General features: G+C 41.8%; 1 protein-coding gene across 1 annotated transcript in view; it reads left to right on the top strand.

Annotated features, from left to right (window-relative positions):
- Nucleotides 1-19,795, top strand: part of LRRC7 (leucine rich repeat containing 7) — a 102,920-nt gene that overhangs the window by 36,410 nt on the left and 46,715 nt on the right. Inside the window, exons 2-6 of the mRNA XM_058842544.1 lie at nucleotides 6,542-6,744; nucleotides 10,514-10,631; nucleotides 11,422-11,500; nucleotides 13,176-13,265; nucleotides 15,709-15,765. Coding sequence (XP_058698527.1) covers nucleotides 6,542-6,744; nucleotides 10,514-10,631; nucleotides 11,422-11,500; nucleotides 13,176-13,265; nucleotides 15,709-15,765 — 547 coding nt within the window. The remainder of the gene's footprint in view (nucleotides 1-6,541; nucleotides 6,745-10,513; nucleotides 10,632-11,421; nucleotides 11,501-13,175; nucleotides 13,266-15,708; nucleotides 15,766-19,795) is intronic.

Below are 19,795 nucleotides of genomic sequence, written 5' to 3'. Positions count from 1 at the left end.
TGGGGAAGGAAGGAGAGGATGGCCCAGGTGAGAGTTATTGCTGGAGAATGACTGGAAGAGCAGGGAAGGTTAAAGAAGGTAAATGAAAGCTGGGAGATAATGGGAATATCCATAAGAACGGGGACCTTGTGGGATAGAAGCTCTCAAGGTACAAGTTGGAGTGGTGGGGGTTGGCAGAAAACTGGGCATGGGATCAGAACTGGAATTTTGAATGGTTCAACAATCCCTGTTTGGTTCAGAAAGGAAAAAGTTCTTTGTGACTGGATGGGAACATTTCCCACACTGAGGGAGCCACACGTTTTCCAGGCAGTTTGCATTCCAGAGGTTTGGGAAATACAGAAATGAATTGAATCTCCTGTTTGGAACTTCAGTAATACCTGCTCCAGTGGGAATGTCCCATCCCATGGGAGAGGGGACAGGAAGGGAAAGGTCCCTCATCCCCTGGGACAAGAGAGACTCTGAGGGGCTGGAGCGTGTCCAGGGCAGGGAACGGAACTGGGAAGGGGCTGGAGAATCCCTGAGGGAGCTGGGAAGGGGCTGGAGAATCCCTGAGGGAGCTGGGAATGGGCTGGAGAATCCCTGAGGGAGCTGGGAAGGGGCTGGAGAATCCCTGAGGGAGCTGGGAAGGGGCTGGAGAATCCCTGAGGGAGCTGGGAAAGCTCAGCCTGGAGCAAAGGAGGCTCAGGGGGAATTTCTGGCTCTGCACAAGTCCCTGGCAGGAGGGGACAGCCGGGGGGATTTGGGATCTGCTCCCAGGAACAGGGACAGGAGGAGAGGGAACGGCCTCAGGCTGGGCCAGGGGAGCTCAGGGTGGGCAGCAGCAGGAATTTCCCCATGGAAAGGGGGGCCAGGCTCTGGAAGTGCCCAGGGAGGTTTGCAGTGCCCATCCCTGGAGGTGCCCAGGGAATTCCTGGAGGTGACACTTGGGGACCTGGCCAGGGCTGCTGGCTGACCATGGAACTGCAGATCTTGAAAAACTTTTCCAGCCTTAACAATTCCAGGATTCTGTGATCCCACATTTGTCCCTGAGGAGCAGCTCTCACCAGGAGTCAGAATTGTCACTTTTAATGAAAACTGCCTGTCCTGGCTGCAGTTTGTGGTTCCCACTCCCCTCCCTGGCACTGCCCCCTGCCAGCCCTCGCTTTTCCTGCTGAACTGATGGCTGTGTCAGGAATAATGCAGCTGGATTGTGATGGAAACCACTGCTTTTCTGATTCTGTAGGATCCTGTGAGGAGGAAACCCAGAAGTTTTGTTGTTCCCACTTAAATCCCAATTTGTTTCCGTGGTGCCTTCAGCAGGTGAATGATGTTTTCTCTGCCGCTCCTTTGGGACAGCACTTCCAGCCATGGCTCCATAAAGCATCAAATAAAGCCCATTTCATCCCGAATTTCACAGCACATAATCTCTTAAACGGAAGGATTACTTCACATAAAAGCTGCGACACATCAAAGATCCAAGCAGAAATGTAAATTCCCTGATTTCCAGACAGCACGCTTCCCAAAGAAATGTCTCTGGTTTGTTGGGATTCTCTCCTGCTGAAATGTCTGCAGGGTGAGCTGTCAGAGTGATTGGAATTTCTAGCAATTAACAGCATAATGATTAATTTTCAACATGTGCCACTAATGTGCAACAAATTACTGGAATTCTGTCACTTCTATAAAAAGAATCCCGGGTTTTCCTTGAGGTTATGCAAGAATTGTCTGTAGGGAGAGCAGGACGCAGATTTTTAATAATCAAACCAACCCAAACAGCTGCTTTTGCTGTCACTAAAATGTCTTTGCAATTGGAGTCACCATCATCTTGGATTATCCAAAACCATTTGCTCAGAAGAGCTCCTTTAGGAAGGAATTTCAAGGAAGGAAATTGGGAATTTCAAGGCAAGGCCAACAGTAACCTTTGGAATCAAGGAATATCTTATCAGAAAAGATAAAGATTTATCCCAAAGGTGGAAGGTCTGGGCATTCAAAACTGGTACTTGGTAGAAATAATTTCTTCAATTTTCCTTTACCCTTTTTCTACACCTTTCCCAAATCTCAAGGTGTTCAGGTGTCCAGGGACCTCCCAGGACTTGCAGCAAAGGCAGGAAAATTTCCCCTCATTAATATTCCCAGGAGACAAAAGCTGAAATCTGATTTTTTACGCTTGATTCTTTTATTTTAGGATTAGCCAAACCTGAATGCAGACCATTGTAATGGGGAGATAATGAAGAGAATTCAATTATCAGCATTAAATGACATTTCTGGGGGAGATATGCCGCTTATCTGGGAATTTCTGTGCAGGAAAACAATTTGGATAATATTGCACACCCCTCTCTTTGATAAGACCAATTCCCCTTTGGAAGCTCCCTAATAATTCTGTTATTGTGACTTTAGAGCCAGAGTTCCCTAATCTTTCAGGAAGGTTAATGAGGACTGTTACCAATGGCTCATACAACCTGAATAAATCCCTAATTTTGCATTTCCAGTTAAGAGCAGAACAGTGACGTTCCCGCCTCCCTCACCTGGATCAGGGGGGAAGTTTGGCGGAAAATTCTTCTGAACAGGTGGAAAAGTGTAACTTGGATAAAATGGAGCAACTTCCAGTGGAGAATCCCAGGATTCCTGAGGCTGGAAAAGCTTTCCAAGGTCTTTGAGTCCAACGTGTGACCGATCCCCTTTGGGGGTTTTTTGGGATATCAAAACTCACCAATTCCCAGCCCTGCCATGGCAGGGACAGCTCCCACTGTCCCAGGCTGCTCCAAACCCATCCAGCCTGGCCTTGGGCACTGCCAGGGATCCAGGGACAGCCCCAGCTGCTCTGGGAATTCTATCCCAGGCCCTGCCCACCCTGCCAGGGAACAATTCCTGCCCAATCTCCCGTCTATCCCTGCCCTCTGTCAATGGAAAGCCTTTCCCTGGCTCCTGTCCCCTTTGCTCCATCCCTCTGCTCATCCTGGAGCCTCCTCTGGACTCCTTCCAGCAGCTCCAGGTGCTCCCTGTGCTGGGACAGGGCTGGGGCTCTGCAGGTCCAGGGGGCAGGATCCAGGCTTGGAATGCTCCTTCCCACCTGGATATCTCCCAGGGGAAACCAAGCAGGGTTTTCAGGGAGAGCAATGCTGCTTTTCAGGCAGAGACTCAGCAGATTCCACCTCATCAGAGGCCTTTTCTGAACGGGAAAACGGGGAGGAAATGCAAAACAGCAGCCAGGACTGATGTCAGAGCTTACATAAGCACAATTCCCAAGTCACAAATTCGGGATCACAGCTGGAGACAAAAGTTTGGGATAAAGAATACAAGGTGGAGGTAGCGGGAGTTACACAACGCCCAGAGCAAAGAAACAAAGTGCTAAAAACTCCCGGTGTTCGTGCAAAGCTGCAGCTCACAGAGAGGTGAGCAGCAAATCTGAGAACCAAAATCTGGATGAGGAGGTGGCAAAGCTGTGGAAAGGTTCCACGTGGTTGGAAATGCAGGGAGAATCTTCCTCCGTTCCTTCAAAGCTCTGAATTATTAACAGGGCTCTGTTTCCAATTGAGATGTGATGCTGGAGATGAAGATGGCTCCGAGAGCTTTGAAGTTTCCTAATTATTGCAGTGACCCAGACTGCAACTGGACACTGTGGAAATCAACCTGGCAGCCCACAGAATTAATTCAAGGGAAGAAAGGAAGTGAAAGTGGATGTCTGGCCAGCAGCAGGAGAATATCCATGGGGAAAAGGCTTTGGGATGAAGGAAATGTGACTGAGGGTTGTTTTCCTTTTTAATTCCAACCTCAAGCTCAGCTTTGCTCCATTTCTTATGTGTAGTCCCTGGTACCAAGCCTCTTTTGGCAGAGAAAATGTAAATTCAGGGGTATTGGAACAAACTGGGAAATTCCCAGTGCCTGCCTTAAGTCAGAGGAGGGAGCAGACACCCTGGAACACCTCCCAGGAATCCTGGAAAATGCTCCAGAGAGGGCTCCTGCTTTCCAAACAAGTCTTGTATGAGGTTGGAGAAAAAATGGATGTGCTTTAAAGAAGGGGAGGTTTCCACTGGATTCTTTATTGGAGATTTAGATGGGATGCTGGGAAGGAATTCCTTATTAATGGTGTTGATTTTGCTGCTAATAAGAGAAAGAAAACAGGAGCAGAAAAACCACCCCTTGTGTGAGATGTGTGACAAAGGAGGCACTGAAGAGAATTCCCTGCTGCTCTGGAAATAATCCCTATTTTCTGAACCCTCTGGCAAATGTTTTACTGCTCATTCCAGCCCTGCCACACTCCCATCCACCTTCCGAGTTCTTGATTTTCAGCTTTTCTCAGTAGCTCCCTAGCTCTGCCAGATCCCTGTAAATGGGATTTCTTGGAGTTTTCTGAATGAAACTGGAAGAGCAGGAGGGGTTTGGTGTTTTCTGTTTGGTGTTTTTACCCTGTCAGCCAGCTCAGGTGGGTTCCTGAGAGCCCAGAAGTGCTGGCTTTAGCCCTGGTTGAATTTTGGCTCTGGTTATTCACTGTGACAACAACAACTCCCTGAGATGCCAACTCTTCATGAGGTGTTCCATGGAAAACTTGTCCGGGAGAAAAATTAAGTCCCTCATTAATGTATCCTGAAAAACAGCCAATTAACGATTGATTAACCCTGCTAATTACACCAAGGTGACTTTGGGGGCTTTTTGTAGCAGCATCTTCACCAGCTCTGTTCTACACCCCCTGCCTGACTCTCCAGGGATCCCAGAATTCCAGAAGGGATGGGGTTGGAAGAGATCTTAAACTTCATCCCACCCCAGCCTGCCACAGGCAGGGACCTTCCACCATCCCAGGCACTGCAGAGGTTAAAACTTTTGAGATGAAAAAAGAAATTGTTCTGTCTTTTGTCCTGTTGTTCCAAGATATTTGGAATGCTGGAATCCCTTCAGCTGTTTCATCCCATCTTTAAATCATTGGGGTGAACCAGCAGCAGTTTTCTCTGTCTTTCCAGCAGGTGAGGGAAATGGCTTCTCCTGTGCCTCCTGATAAACAGGGATTAGTGTTTTCCTGCACAAAAGATCCATGAATTGAGCAGGGATTGTGTTTTATTGTCATTGATTTCCATAAAGCTCCTGTTTTCCTCGGATGAAGGAGTTTCTTTATAAGACAATAAACTGCAGGAAGTGATAATGAGCTGCTTGCTGGAGCTGAGCAGGAGCAGGTTATTTTATGCTGCTTTCCTCATTTATCTGTCTTCATTCAAGAAATAATCTCATTTTCGAGCTCTTTTGGAGGGTCTGATCTTCCTGTGTGACGTGGGGCAATGAGCTCAGGACTCAGCTGTGGGGAATTTTAGCTCTTGAATGGGGAAAAGCATCAAGCTCTGGTGTTTCCAGGAGGTGGAAGAGGGATGAGGAATCCCCTGCAGGGATTCAGGAATGGATGGAGCTGCTGTGGCTCCTGGACTGATCCTTTTCCATGAGCAGCCACCAGCACCAAGGAAAGGATCTCTGAACATCAGGAGAGAGCAAAAAGTAGGGAAGCAAAGTGTAATTACCAAAGCTGGAACTAGTCCAGGGGAGGAATTAATAATGCTGAAATTAATAAAAGGTTTAATTACCACAAGCCCACAGGGCGTGAAATTCCACTCCTTTCAATCGTAGCCCAGGTCCTTCCATTCCATACCGGTGCTTTCTACAAAAGCTTTATTTTGCTTTATTTGCACTAATTTAGTGTCTTTTTTCCCCCTAAATACGACTCAAAACCTTGGGAGCGGTTTGGAAAACAGGAGTTGAAGGTTGAGCCCTCCTTGCCTTTGTGGTAAACACATTTCAGGACAGCCTGGCTTATCCAGAATGTTTAAGTAACTCCTGAAGGTGTCCAGGATGGATTTAGGGAGTGTTTGACGCGTTCCAAATCCGCTGTTGGGGCAGGGCGCTGTGGGAAGGCGCTTGCTGGGGCTGAGGAGGCTCTGATGGTTGGGATTGAGGGTGGCAGAAGCCTGGGAAAACCTCCTGGATGTGTATTTTAGTGCAGGAAAAGGAGTGGATTTTGCGAAATCCCCTCTTGGAGTTTCCAGCAGAGCGTGGTGGCACGGGAGGAGCAGGAAGGGTTTGGGATTGCTCTGTAGCCAAGGATTCCGTTCCTGCTTTCCTCAGCTGCCACAGGAGGCTCTGGGAAGCGGCTGTGGGAGCTCTGGGGCTGTGGGGGATCCAGGGATAATGCCCATTTCCCATGGGAATCACAGCCAGGTGCCTCCCCCTGAGCCTCTGCCAGGACTGGGCTGGGACCGGCCGTGGCTCTGCGCTCCCATGGATGGGTTTGGATTTTGTGGCTTCCCGTGGCTCATTTTCCCATTAAAGCTGAGCTTGTGGCTGGGCTTGGTGCGTTCCCTTCCATCCCAGAGTGGGGAACAGCTGCAGGGTCCAGGTTTTCTCATCCCACTCCAAATCCCACCTCTCCATTCCAGAAAAGTTCCACAAAAACTGCACAATGCACACTCCGGATGTCCCTGGGGAAAACCGCGTTCAGTGCGCTGCAATCCCTAGAATAACTCCCAAGAACCTTCCCCCAGAGCGCTGCTGCTGTCAGAATCCCGTTTTTCCTGCCTTTTTCCCTCAGTATGCTGCTTGGAGATGACCTCCAAAAGGAAGCTGATCGGCCGCCTGGTGCCGTGCCGGTGTTTCCGCGGGGAGGAGGAGATCGTCTCCGTGCTGGATTATTCCCACTGTGGCCTGCAGCAGGTGCCAAAGGAGGTTTTCAACTTCGAGAGGACCCTGGAGGAGCTTTACCTCGATGCCAACCAGATCGAGGAGCTTCCCAAGGTAATCCCTGTCCTGCTGGCCCGGGGTGTGCGCCCGGCTCTGGGACTGCTGGAGCTCCTGGGAGAGGTGGAGATGGAATCCAGGAATATTCCTTGGAATTGGGGCTGGACTGGGGGAGTAGGGACTGCTGCTCCTCCTTCACAGCACAGGAACGGGGCAGCTTGGGGCCTGAAACTGGGGAAAACAATTCTCCAAAAGAAATGGTTCTGGAAATTCCTGTGGTGTCCTGTACCTGGATCAGGAGTCACCGCTGCCTTTGGATCCTCTATCCCTGCTTTTCAAAGCAAGCTGTCCTTCGGGGCCAGCCCTGTATCCCTGTGGGATATCCCAGGAATGCCAGGGTTGCTCTCTCTGTCAGGATCAGCCCTTTATCCCTGTGGGATATCCCAGGAATGCCAGGGCTCTCCTCTCTGTCAGGATCAGCCCTTTATCCCTGTGGGATATCCCAGGAATGCCAGGGCTGTCCCCTGTGTCAGGATCAGCCCTTTATCCCTGTGGGATATTCCTGGGAATGCCAGGGCTCTCCTCTTGGTCAGGATCAGCCCTTTATCCCTGTGGGATATCCCAGGAATGCCAGGGCCACTATCTCTGTCAGGATCATTCCTTTATCCCTGTGGGATATCCCAGGAATGCCAGGGCTCTCCTCTCCATCAGGATCAGCCCTTTATCCCTGTGGGATATCCCAGGAATGCCAACTGTCCAAGCAGGAGTTTCACAACTGCCCTGAGATCATCCAAGCCATCATTCCCGAGTAAAACTCCTCTTCTGGAATCTTCCAATCCGTTCTCCTGCTGATCAGTGTTTGCTAGAAGGAATTAAAAGTTACTGGAACCAAAATGTTCTGGAAACAAAAGAGGGAAAGGTGGAAAAACCAATTCCTGGCAGGTGCTGGCTCCATAATGAAGCGTGAAGGGATGGGATCCAGGCCTTAATGGAATTTTTCTCCACAATAATTAAAAATGCTTACAAGCCTTTAATTAAACATTGCTCCATTCTCCATCATCTCACAGCAAATTTCCCATTTGTGCTGCACAGAGACTTAGTGAAAATTCCATTTACCAAAGTACAAAATGTGATTTTTCCATGCCATGGAGTTGCTTTGCTGGGATGTGATGGTTCATTGCTTGAGAGGTCTCACTCCGTGGAGGAATTCTGCACAGATGGTGGGGCAGGGCAGCCAAAATCCCTTTATTTTCATGGAAAAATGCTGTGGAGAGATGCCTGAGCTTTCCTGGAGACACAGCACAGAACCAGCTGGGTTCTGTCCCCAGAAATCCCAAATGGATCCTGGAGAAAACCTGCTCAGGAGGTCCCATTTCTCTTCCTTCTCCATCTTCTCCATCTTCTCCATCTTCTCCATCTTCTCCATCTTCTCCATCTTCTCCATCTTCTCCTCCTCCTCCTTCTTCTCCTCCTTCTTCTCCTCCTTCTTCTCCTCCTTCTTCTCCTCCTTCTTCTCCTCCTTCTTCTCCTCTTTCTTCTCCTCTTTCTTCTTCTCCTTCTTCTCCTTCTTCTCCTCTTTCTTCTCCTCCTTCTTCTCCTCCTTCTTCTCCTCTTTCTTCTCCTCTTTCTTCTCCTCTTTCTTCTCCTCTTTCTTCTCCTCTTTCTTCTCCTCTTTCTTCTCTTTCTCCTCTTTCTTCTCCTCTTTCTTCTTCTCCTTCTTCTCCTCCTTCTTCTCCTCTTTCTTCTCCTCTTTCTTCTCCTCTTTCTTCTTCTCCTTCTTCTCCTCTTTCTTCTCCTCTTTCTTCTTCTCCTTCTTCTCCTTCTTCTCCTCTTTCTTCTCCTTCTTTCTCCATTCCCTTCTTTTCCTTCTGCTCCTGAGGAATACTGGAAGTGTCTCATTTAGGGAGGGATTTTTGGGATAATTGGGTTGGGCCTCTTGGAATTATCAAAGTGTTTCAGACTTAGGCTTGATGGAAAACAAATATATCAAAGCAAGATGCCAGAATTCTGTATGGAAAAAGATGGAGACCAAAGGGAAGGGGTCCAAAATGCTGAAATTGGGATGAAGGTGATAATTTTAATTTGGAGTAAATGGAGTTTAACATAATCTTGGCCCTGTGGAGGGGAAGATTAATGGCAGTGTTAATAGCACTCATCAGTTTTTGTCTTAAGCCTTTATTAATTGTTACAGGAATTCAACAGCTGAAATAATTCCTTTATCAAATTTTCTGCTCGAGGTGTTTTTGCTGCAGAGCTCAAGGCTTTTTTTTCCATCACTGAATTAATATTCCAGGAGAGAAAATGCCTTTTTGTTCCATGAAACCGGCACTGCATTACTTAACATGAACTTTTGTGTTATACATCAAACTCCACCATCCTCTCCTCCCTCTCTAAATGTGATTTCAAAGAATTTCTTCCAGAGGAAAATCTTGGTCATTTTCTGTTCTTCTCCAAATATTCTGTGCTCCTGATATTACAAAATTCTTTTGAATCAAAAGTCTTGGTGATGTTTTATTATTTAATGAGGAAACAACTCAGTTAAGTCCAGCTCTAATTTAGTTTCACGTGATGCTCTAGGACCCAGTAAATTATTTTACATGGAATTGATGCCTTGAACTCATTCTGCCTGATTTTATTTTTGTTTTTACTTTCCATTTTAGGTATCATAATGATGATTCTTTTCCTGCTGTTTTTTAGTTCTTCGTTTCTTGTATTTCTCTGGTTTTTTTAAAAGGTTTACAAGATGTTTTTATATTTCTTACTCTTTTTTTGGCTAAATCCAGCCAAGTCTTTTTATTCTCTTTGCCTTTGACTTCATTCTCCTGCTGCAAAAAATCCTTTCTTTGTGTGAGTCAAGTGAATTGATGACTAATAAAGGTAAAATTGATCTGGATGAGAGTGGAGTCATTGGAATCAGCATCCAGAAAAACATGAGTGGGATGGAATTCTCCCCAGAGGTGCAGAATAAAACCCTGGTTTTATAACTCAGAGCTCGGTAGCATCGCTTGGATGTGGCCTGAGAGGAATTCAAGTTGTGCAAGGACAGAGGGAATGATGATTCCAACAAAATCCTGATGGCCAGGGAGATCTGGAGACCAGGAAAAATATCTGTTAAGCATCCAGTGGGTGAAAAAAACCCAATTTTGGGACGTCATTCCCATACTCTGTGTCTCACATTCCTTCTGGTGCAACAGTGCTTCATAAAATCATTCCAGAGGGAAGATTTTTAATTTGGCTTCTTCCTCCAGCACTTCCAAAGCCTTGGGTGGGTCCAGGTGGGGTCAGAACTCCGAGTTCTGAGCTTTCCTCAGCTCCCAAAGGAATTCCTGGTGGAAACTGGGAATCTGCTTCTATAAAATTGGAGTTTGATGGAAAAATTAGAATTGAGTCCTGACTTTTGGGCAAGGATTTCAAGAAAGTATCCTCTGGATAATGTCAAAGCATTATTGGATCTTGAGGATAATTATTTAATCTGAATGCAGTCACAGTCTCTTAAAATCTGCCATGAAATTTAATTACGAAATCAAATATTTTAATTTAGCAGGAGGCACAAAAAATCAGGGGATTTTTATGACAAATGTGAAATATCTCAATAAATATGAACTCTATGAAATTATATCAAAATTCCCAAGATATTGATTGCAATGAGTTTACAGGTTTTGAACGTTCCTGCTACTCACAACCTATTCCACTTACCCCTGGAATGCCTTCCCAAAAAAAACCCAACTGGAGGCTGGAATTCTGCCGTGGCGGATGTTTGTGTGTCAATAACGATCCCAAACGGAATTTTCTTTTCCCCCCCCTCTCCATGAAATTCCTGGAACAGCAACTGTTCAACTGCCAGGCCCTGCGGAAGCTGAGCATTCCCGACAACGACCTCTCCAGCCTCCCCACCTCCATCGCCAGCCTGGTCAACCTCCGCGAGCTCGACATCAGCAAGAACGGTGAGCGCTTCCAATCCCAAGGATCCCCAAAAAAAAAAACCACTGGGAGCCGCCAGGAAGTTTTTACTCCAAGCTCCGCCTCAGGTTTTCCCGCCTGGCGCTCTGGGGGAGGATCCGTGGAATTCCAGCTCTGTTTTTTCCCGTGTAAAATTGAGTTTTCTTCAGTGTCCTGTGCTCTGAGGGCTCCTCCCCAGATGGGAAGAGGAATGTGAGGCCACTTTTCCATGCACTTGGGAAAATCCCGCTTTCAAAGAGGTTTAGAGCTCACTGGGGTGTGGGGGGCTTAAACAATTCCCAGGATTTATCTGGATTTGCTGCTGTGCATTCCCAGTTCTGTGTTTTCACATTGATGGGCCTAAAAACCTTTGCTGGCTGAGCTCGAGGGTCTTTGTTTTTAAAAAACGAGGAACTCCTGGAAATGTTGGGAAAATTCCCCTCAGTGGAGGCCCGGAGGATTCTGTGAGAGAAAAGCAATTTGGGAAGCGATGAAAGCACAAATCTCAGCACCAATTATGTCACTGTTAATTCTAGAACATTACCTAAACCAAGCATTAGCAGAAGAGTTATATTTTTGTATTTTTGTGCATTTATTTAGGGTTTGAGCATCACCTTTGGGATGATAATTCCAAACTGTGTTTCCTTCCTGCTTCGAGCTGAAGTCTGAACTGAAAATCCCAGTGAAGCATTTATGAACAGACCAGGCTGAAGAGTTTTTGTGTAGATAATGGTTTTTTTCTGTATCTAATAAATATTTCTGTGTATCTAACATTCTCTCCATGTTTTTTTTTAGGAATCCAAGATTTCCCAGAAAACATTAAGTGTTGTAAGTGTTTAACCATAATCGAAGCCAGCGTCAATCCCGTGTCCAAGTGAGTACCTGGAGCTCGTTTTGCTCATCCCAAGGGCACAAAATGTGCTCCACATGAGCCCAGAGCTCAGGGCTTTGTGTCCAGCCCTTCTCAGGGTTAGTCTGAGTGTCCTTCTCATTTAAACCCGGCTTTATCTGAGATCTGAGTGCTCTGATGGTGCCAGTCAGGCTGGGCACTGAACACGGGGGTGAGACTTCACCTGCCCTTATTCCTTATTCCTTATTCCTTATTCCTTATTCCTTATTCCTTATTCCTTATTCCTTATTCCTTATTCCTTATTCCTTATTCCTTATTCCTTATTCCTTATTCCTTATTCCTTATTCCTTATTCCTTATTCCTTACTCCTTATTCCTTATTCCTTATTCCTTATTCCTTATTCCTTATTCCTTATTCCTTATTCCTTATTCCTTATTCCTTTTATTCCTTATTCCTTATTCCTTATTCCTTATTCCTTATTCCTTATTCCTTATTCCTCACTCCTTACTCCTTACTCCTTACTCCTTACTCCTTACTCCTTACTCCTTATTCCTTACTCCTTACTCCTTCCAAAATCTTGCAAGAATAGCGACAAAAGATGTGTTTAGATCCAGGATTTACAAAGTGGAGTGAAGGGGAGAAAGGGAGAATGTTGATGTTTCAGTTTAAAAAAATAGAGAGAAAGGAAGAGGGAGAGAGAGGAAGAATTAGAGGAGAAGATAAATGGATGAAGAGAAAAAGAAGGGAAGAAGGAAGGGGAAGGGGAAGGGGAAGGGGAAGGGGAAGGGGAAGGGGAAGGGAGAAGAGAAGAGAAGAGAAGAGAAGAGGAGAGGAGAGGAGAGAGGAGAGGAGAGGAGAGGAGAGGAGAGGAGAGGAGAGGAGAGGAGAGGAGAGAGGAGAGGAGAGGAGAGGAGAGGAGAGGAGAGGAGAGGAGAGGAGAGGAGAGGAGAGGAGAGGAGAGGAGAGGAGAGGAGAGGAGAGGAGAGGAGAGGAGAGGAGAGGAGAGGAGAGGAGAGGAGAGGAGAGGAGAGGAGAGGAGAGGAGAGGAGAGGAGAGGAGAGGAGAGGAGAGGAGAGGAGAGGAGAGGAGAGGAGAGGAGAGGAGAGGAGAGGAGAGGAGAGGAGAGGAGAGGAGAGGAGAGGAGAGGAGAGGAGAGGAGGAGAGGAGAGGAGAGAGAGGAGAGGAGAGAGAGAAGAGAAGAGAAGAGAAGAGAAGAGAAGAGAAGAGAAGAGAAGAGAAGAGAAGAGAAGAGAAGAGAAGAGAAGAGAAGAGAAGAGAAGAGAAGAGAAGAGAAGAGAAGAGAGAGAAGAGAAGAGAAGAGAAGAGAGAAGAGAGAAGAGAAGAGAAGAGAAGAGAAGAGAAGAGAAGAGAAGAGAAGAGAAGAGAAGAGAAGAGAAGAGAAGAGAAGAGAAGAGAAGAGAAGAGAAGAGAGAGAAGAGACCTTTGGTTTAAATCCCTCAAGCAGGAAGGGAGAAAGAGCTGCTGTCCCTGAATGTGCCAGGCCTCTGCATTTCCTGTTTGTAGCAATGCAGAGATGATGGGAATGGGCAAAAATGTCTGTAAAAAGTGAGTTCTTCAGGAGAATTTGGGTAGAAGAAGAAGGTGAGAGAGAAAAGTCACCTTTCTGCTTCTAAATATACATTGTTATTATCTCCATGGCAACTGGGGTGAGCATTAAGGTTTGCTCTGTTTTTTTTAGGCTGCCAGATGGCTTCACACAACTTCTAAATTTGACCCAGCTCTATCTAAATGATGCCTTTTTGGAGTTTCTTCCAGCTAACTTTGGAAGGTAAGAATGAGTCACTGCAGCGCATTCCTGCGGTTTGAACCCGGCTCAGGCTCCAGGGACCAGCTCAAAGCCGGCTCCCCTTGAAAACCTGAACTGAAAACCCAGAGATTTTGGCTTTTGAGCTCTGTTTTGTGGGGCAGCAGGAGCACTTTGGGCAAGGTGAGCTGAGCTGAGCTTAGGGAGGCTCAGCCTTGGAGCAGCAGCTCTGCCCAGGGAGGGCTGAGCCAGAGGGGCAGAAAGAAGGAGCTGGGAGAGGTGGAAATGAGAGGAAATGTGGGAGCAGAATGGGAGAGGAGACCAAGGACAGAAGGGATGGGGAGCAGCAAAAACAACCACAGCAAGAGCAAGAAATGTTAGCTCAGGACAAAACCCGGGTGTTAACCCAATTCCCACAGGAGGGGACAGTGGGATCCTCACCCTGCACAGCCCTGGCAGAAATGGGGACTTTATTCCACTGGGAATTCCTGGAATTTCTGATCTTGGGCTTTATTCCATTGGGAATTGCTGGAATTTCTGCCCTTGGGCTTTATTCCACTGGGAATTGCTGGAATTTCTGATCTTGGACTTTATTCCACTGGGAATTGCTGGAATTTCAGTCCTTGGGCTTTATTCCACTGGGAATTGCTGGAATTTCTGATCTTGGACTTTATTCCACTGGGAATTGCTGGAATTTCTGATCTTGGGCTTTATTCCACTGGGAATTGCTGGAATTTTTCTGCCCTTGGGCTTTATTCCATTGGGAATTGCTGGAATTTCGGCCCTTGGGCTTTATTCCATTGGGAATTGCTGGAATTTCTGCCCCTGGGCTTTATTCCATTGGGAATTGCTGGAATTTCTGATCTTGGGCTTTATTCCATTGGGAATTGCTGGAATTTCTGATCTTGGGCTTTATTCCACTGGGAATTGCTGGAATTTCTGCCCTTGGGCTTTATTCCACTGGGAATTGCTGGAATTTATTATCTTGGGCTTTATTCCACTGGGAATTGCTGGAATTTCTGCCCTTGGGCTTTATTCCACTGGGAATTGCTGGAATTTCTGCCCCTGGATTGTCCCCCTGGGCAAGGACAGAGCAGCAGAGCAAAGCTCAGGTGCTGTCACAGAAATCACCCAAGCCCAGCTTTAGGCTGGTCCTTGCAGCAGCCTGGGCAAAAGTTTTCTTATTTCATTTATTTATTATTATTTCATTTATTTATTATTATTTCTTTTATTATTATTTCATTTATTTATTTTAATTTCTTTTATTTATTCTTATTTAATTTATTTTTTTATTATTTCTTTTATTTATTATTATATCATTTATTTGTTTTTATTTCATTTATTTGTTATTATTTCATTTATTTATTATTATTTCTTTTATTATTATTTCATTTATTTATTATTATTTCTTTTATTTATTATTATATCATTTATTTGTTATTATTTCATTTATTTGTTATTATTTCATTTATTTGTTATTATTTCTTTTATTTATTATTATTTCTTTTATTTATTATTATAAATAAATATATCTGGGATCTGGGACAGGTTTAGGAGCCCAAATCTTTTAGCAGAAAATATCTGATTGCACAAATGCTGATTTTATATTTCTATATTTTTATATTTTTATTTTTTATATTTTATAATTTATATTTATATAATTTATATTTCTATATTCTATATTTTTCTTTTTATATTTTTATATTTTATGTTTTATATTATATATTTCTATATTTTATATTCTATATTTTTATATTTTATATTTTATATTTTTATATTTAATATTAATATTTATATTTTTTATTTTATATTTATATATTTTATATTTTAGTTTATATTTATATTTATATTTTTATATTTTATATTTTGTATTTTTATTTTTATTTTATATTTTATAATTTTATATTTTATATTTTATATTTTATATTTTTATTTTATATTTTATATTTTTATATTTTATATTTTATTTTTTATCTTTTTATATTTTATATTTTATATTTATGAACTGACTCTATTCCCTTCATTATTGTTATTTCCCTCCTGTCTGATCTATCTGGGACCTGACATTTACAAACCTTGCTTTCATTTTCTTCTTGGGTTTTTTTTGTTCATTTGTTTCTTCCAAAATTCCCAACTTTTTCTGTGTTTCCCTTGCTGGAGTCACAAATGAATTTATGAATTAATTTCATTAAATTTAATTTATAATTTAATAAATTTAATTTCATTAAAATGAATTTAAAATTGCTGGGAAAACCTGATAAATGTGAGAGTTTTTCAGGAGAATTCAGATAAGGGCAGACATTACATGAAATTATTTGGCTCTGATTTTTGTGCCAGCCCCACAAGAACTGAAAACTGAATTATTTTTGCATAAACCAGATTTCTTCAAATGAAAAGAAATAATTTCAAACCATCCTGATGGATTCTTTAATTTAAATGCATTAATTATTTCCTCTCCTGTTTCCAGACTTGTTAAATTGCGAATTTTGGAGTTAAGAGAAAACCACTTGAAAACTCTACCAAAGTAAGTGCTGGGAAAATAAAGGAATAAATTAATAATGAATATATATAAATGAATAAATTACATTTATTCAATAAATTCATATTATTCAAAAGTGACAAATATTTGGATTGGCAGCAGTGCACTGGTGATGTTTCTGTGATCAGCTTTGGTTTTTTTTAATTTTTTGCATTTATTAAAGTAATTCTACTGAAGGTTTTTAGCAAAAAACACCCAATTAATGATTCCATGATGTAAGGGACTATGGATGATGAACTGAGTGAAATTCCAAAGCCAAAATCTGATATTTTAAGGTAAATATCTGATATTTTAAGAGAAATATCTGTTATAATATCTGTTATTTTAAGAGAAATATCTGATATTTTAAGAGAAGTATCTGATATTTTAAGAAAAAATCTGATATTTTAAGAGAAAAATCCGATATTTTAAGAGAAACATCTGATATTTTAAGACAAATTTCTGTTATTTTAAGAGAAAAATTTGTTATTTTAAGAGAAAAGTCTGTTATTTTAAGAGAAATATCTGATATCTTAAGAGAAAATTCTGTTATTTTAAGAGAAATATCTGATATTTTAAGAGAAAAATCTGTTATTTTAAGGTAAATATCAGATATTTTAAGAAAAAAATCTGATATTTTAAGAGAAAAAATTGTTATTTTAAGAGAAAAGTCTGTTATTTTAAGAGAAAAATTTGTTATTTTAAGGTAAATATCTGATATTTTAAGGTAAATATCTGATATTTTAAGGTAAATATCTGATATTTTAAGAAAAAAATCTGATATTTTAAGAGAAATATCCGTTATTTTAAGAGAAAAATCTGATATCTTAAGAGAAATATCCGATATTTTAAGGTAAATATCTGATATTTTAAGAGAAATATCTGATATTTTACGGTAAATATCTGATATTTTAAGGTAAATATCTGTTATTTTAAGAGAAATATCTGATATTTTAAGAGAAATATCTGATATTTTAAGAGAAACATCTGTTATTTTAAGAGAAATATCTGATATTTTAACGTAAATATCTTTTACTTTAAGAGAAAAATCTGATATTTTAAGAAAAAAATCTGATATTTTAAGAGAAAAATCTGTTATTTTAACAGAAATTTCTGTTATTTTAAGAGAAATATCTGTTATTTTAAGGTAAATATCTGATATTTTAAGAGAAATATCTGATATTTTAAGGTAAATAACTTTTATTTTAAGAAAAAAATCCGATATTTTAAGAGAAATATCTGATATCTGAAGAGAAATATCTTTTATTTTAAGAGAAATTTCTGTTATTTTAAGATAAATATCTGATCTTTTAAGGTAAATATCTGATATTTTAAGAGAAATATGTGTTATTTTAAGAGAAATATCTGTAATTTTAATAGAAAAAATCTGTTATTTTAAGAGAAAAATCTGATCTTTTAAGAGAAATATCCAATATTTTAAGAGAAAAATCTGATATTTTAAGAGAAATAAACAAAACTGGGGATGTGGCAGCGTTTTCCTCCCCAAGGAATCATCTGAACATTGAAAACATCCTCAGGAAAATGTTTTCCCCTCATATTCTGTCCAAAATTAAATGGTTTGGGTTTTACTGTGGCAGCAGGATATTGAGGACTTTCTGCTCAGGATTATTTCAGTTAAGTGGATAAAAAGTTATCAAAAAGCAGATTTTTTTAATTAATTTTTTTAAATTTATTTTTTTTTTCATCTCTTCTATTCTCTAGAAAAGACAGATTTGAGAATATTTAGAAAATACTCTGGAAAATGTCTAAAATAATTAGGAAAAAAAGAATATTTTATGGAAAAATGGAACATTTTGGGCATGGGCAGGAATGGAATTTGTTTTGTGTCCATCAGAGCTCTGAATTTGCTCCGTTTCCTGCGAAATCCAGGTTGTTCAAAGATGTATCCATAGGAACTGGATGCAAAATGATCTAAAATCGCTGGGAAAATCCCAATTTAAGGGAATTCTGACTGTGGGTGATAAAAACACGGCAGGATTTTCCCATTTTTTTCCCTACAGAAAAGTTTTTAACCTGCAGAAAATTCACATTTAGCCCAAATATCTTCCCAAGGTTCTTCCATCAAATCCATGATTTTATTTTCCCTCTCTGTGGTTCCATCAGGGATCATTTCCCAGGATATTCTGGAAATATTTGGGAATCTCTTCTGGATGCTGCAGATAAATTCAGATATTTTATGACAGCTCTGATTTGTCCCACAAAAAAATAGAAAAAATCTGGAATTTTCAGGAATTTCTAGGAAGTTTTGGGGATTCTGTTTGAGTTTTAATTTGGAAACTTTTACTCTGCTGGGATTTCCTGCTTGTAAAAACCACTTTATTCCACCAATTCTCCTGATTTTTCAGGCCAAACATTCCTGAATCACAGCACATTCCCTCACTAAGAGGAATTTTATATTTTTTTGGGAATAACCCCATCCTAAATACTCATTTTTTTTTCATGGTCAGCAGACCTGATGCTCATAAACTGAATTTTTTTTGGGATTTTAACCTCCTGAGATCAATCAGGAATATTCAGGAATCTCCCTGGTTTTGTTTTGTTGGGTTTTGGGGTTTTTTTTTTTTGGAAAAATCTGGGATCTCCCCCTGTGCTGCTGTTTTTTCTTGCTGGAATTTTCCAAGATCCTGGATTAAATTCCAGCCCTGGGTTGATCCCAAGGTTCTCCGGGATTTCTTCCCAAAATCATCTGGAAAATTGAAGGATTTCAGGGAGCTCCCTGGAGTTTGGAGGGATGAGAAAATCCCTGGATTTGCTGTTCTCATCCTCTGACTCACTGCATCCCAATAAAGTCGTGGCTCCTCAGCAGAACTTTGGGAATTTTTGGGAATTCTTTTCCTGGGAAAGGCGAAATCCAATGGGTCAATTCCAAAGGAAATGGAAAAAAAAAAAAAAAAAATGGAGGGGAAAAAAGAAACCACCAGGATTTCTCCTGGATTTCAGGATTAATTCCCTTTGTGAGGAGGAAAAGTTGCAATCCTCAAAAAATGGGATTGTGCTATTTTGGGGATTAAATTTGGGAAAAGTTGCAGTCCTCAAAAAATGGGATTGTGGCATTTTGGGGATTAAATTTGGGAAAAGTTGCAGTCCTCAAAAAATGGGATTGTGCCATTTTGGGGATTAAATTTGGGAAAAGTTGCAGTCCTCAAAAAATGGGATTGTGCCATTTTGGGGATTAAATTTGGGAAAAGTTGCAGTCCTCAAAAAATGGGATTGTGCCATTTTGGGGATTAAATTTGGGATTAAATTTGCAGTCCTCAAAAAATGGGATTGTGCCATTTTGGGGATTAAATTTGGGAAAAGTTGCAGTCCTCAAAAAATGGGATTGTGCCATTTTGGGGATTAAATTTGGGATTAAATTTGGGATTAAATTTGGGGATAAATCAGGAGCTCTCCAGGCTGGAATTAATCTGGGAATGAAGGATGGGAGGGTTTAGAGGGTTGGAAAATATCCCTGAGTCACGGATCCGAATGGATCTGGCAGGGAATTCTCACCGGAGCCAAAGGAATGTTTGTGCCACCGGGGAGATTCCAGAATTTTCCTGAGGTAGAAGAAAGAAAACCAAAAAAAATCAGGGAAATTCCTGAATATTCCTGATTGTTCTCAAGAGTCCAGTTGGAACCAATGTTCAAATCCTGAATAAAATCCCCCAAATCCTGTTCAAATCCCCCCAAAAATCAGTTTAGGGATGAAAAAATGGGAAGAGCTCATTTGGGAATTTCTCCAAGGGAAATGGGAAAGGCTGGAGCAGGTCCTGGTAGGGAAAATAAAGATTTCACAGTGAGTGGTGTGGGAGGGCTGAAAATAATGGAATTTATCCAAAAAGCAGAATTGAGGGGAGATGTTTGTGTGGGAATTCCCAGGAAAAATGGGAATTAGGAAATGGGCTGAGATCCACCAGAAATGGGACATTTTATCCCAAATGAGGTGATAAACGTGGGGCTCCTCAGGGTTTCCATCTCCTCTCAGATGTTTGTTTGGGGTGTTCTGTTCTTTAGGGGTTTTCAGGCTGAAATT

Source organism: Poecile atricapillus, chromosome 7, assembly GCF_030490865.1.
Source record: "Poecile atricapillus isolate bPoeAtr1 chromosome 7, bPoeAtr1.hap1, whole genome shotgun sequence".
NCBI classification, from domain to species: Eukaryota; Metazoa; Chordata; class Aves; order Passeriformes; family Paridae; genus Poecile; species Poecile atricapillus.
This window is presented reverse-complemented; position numbering and strand designations above follow the sequence as displayed.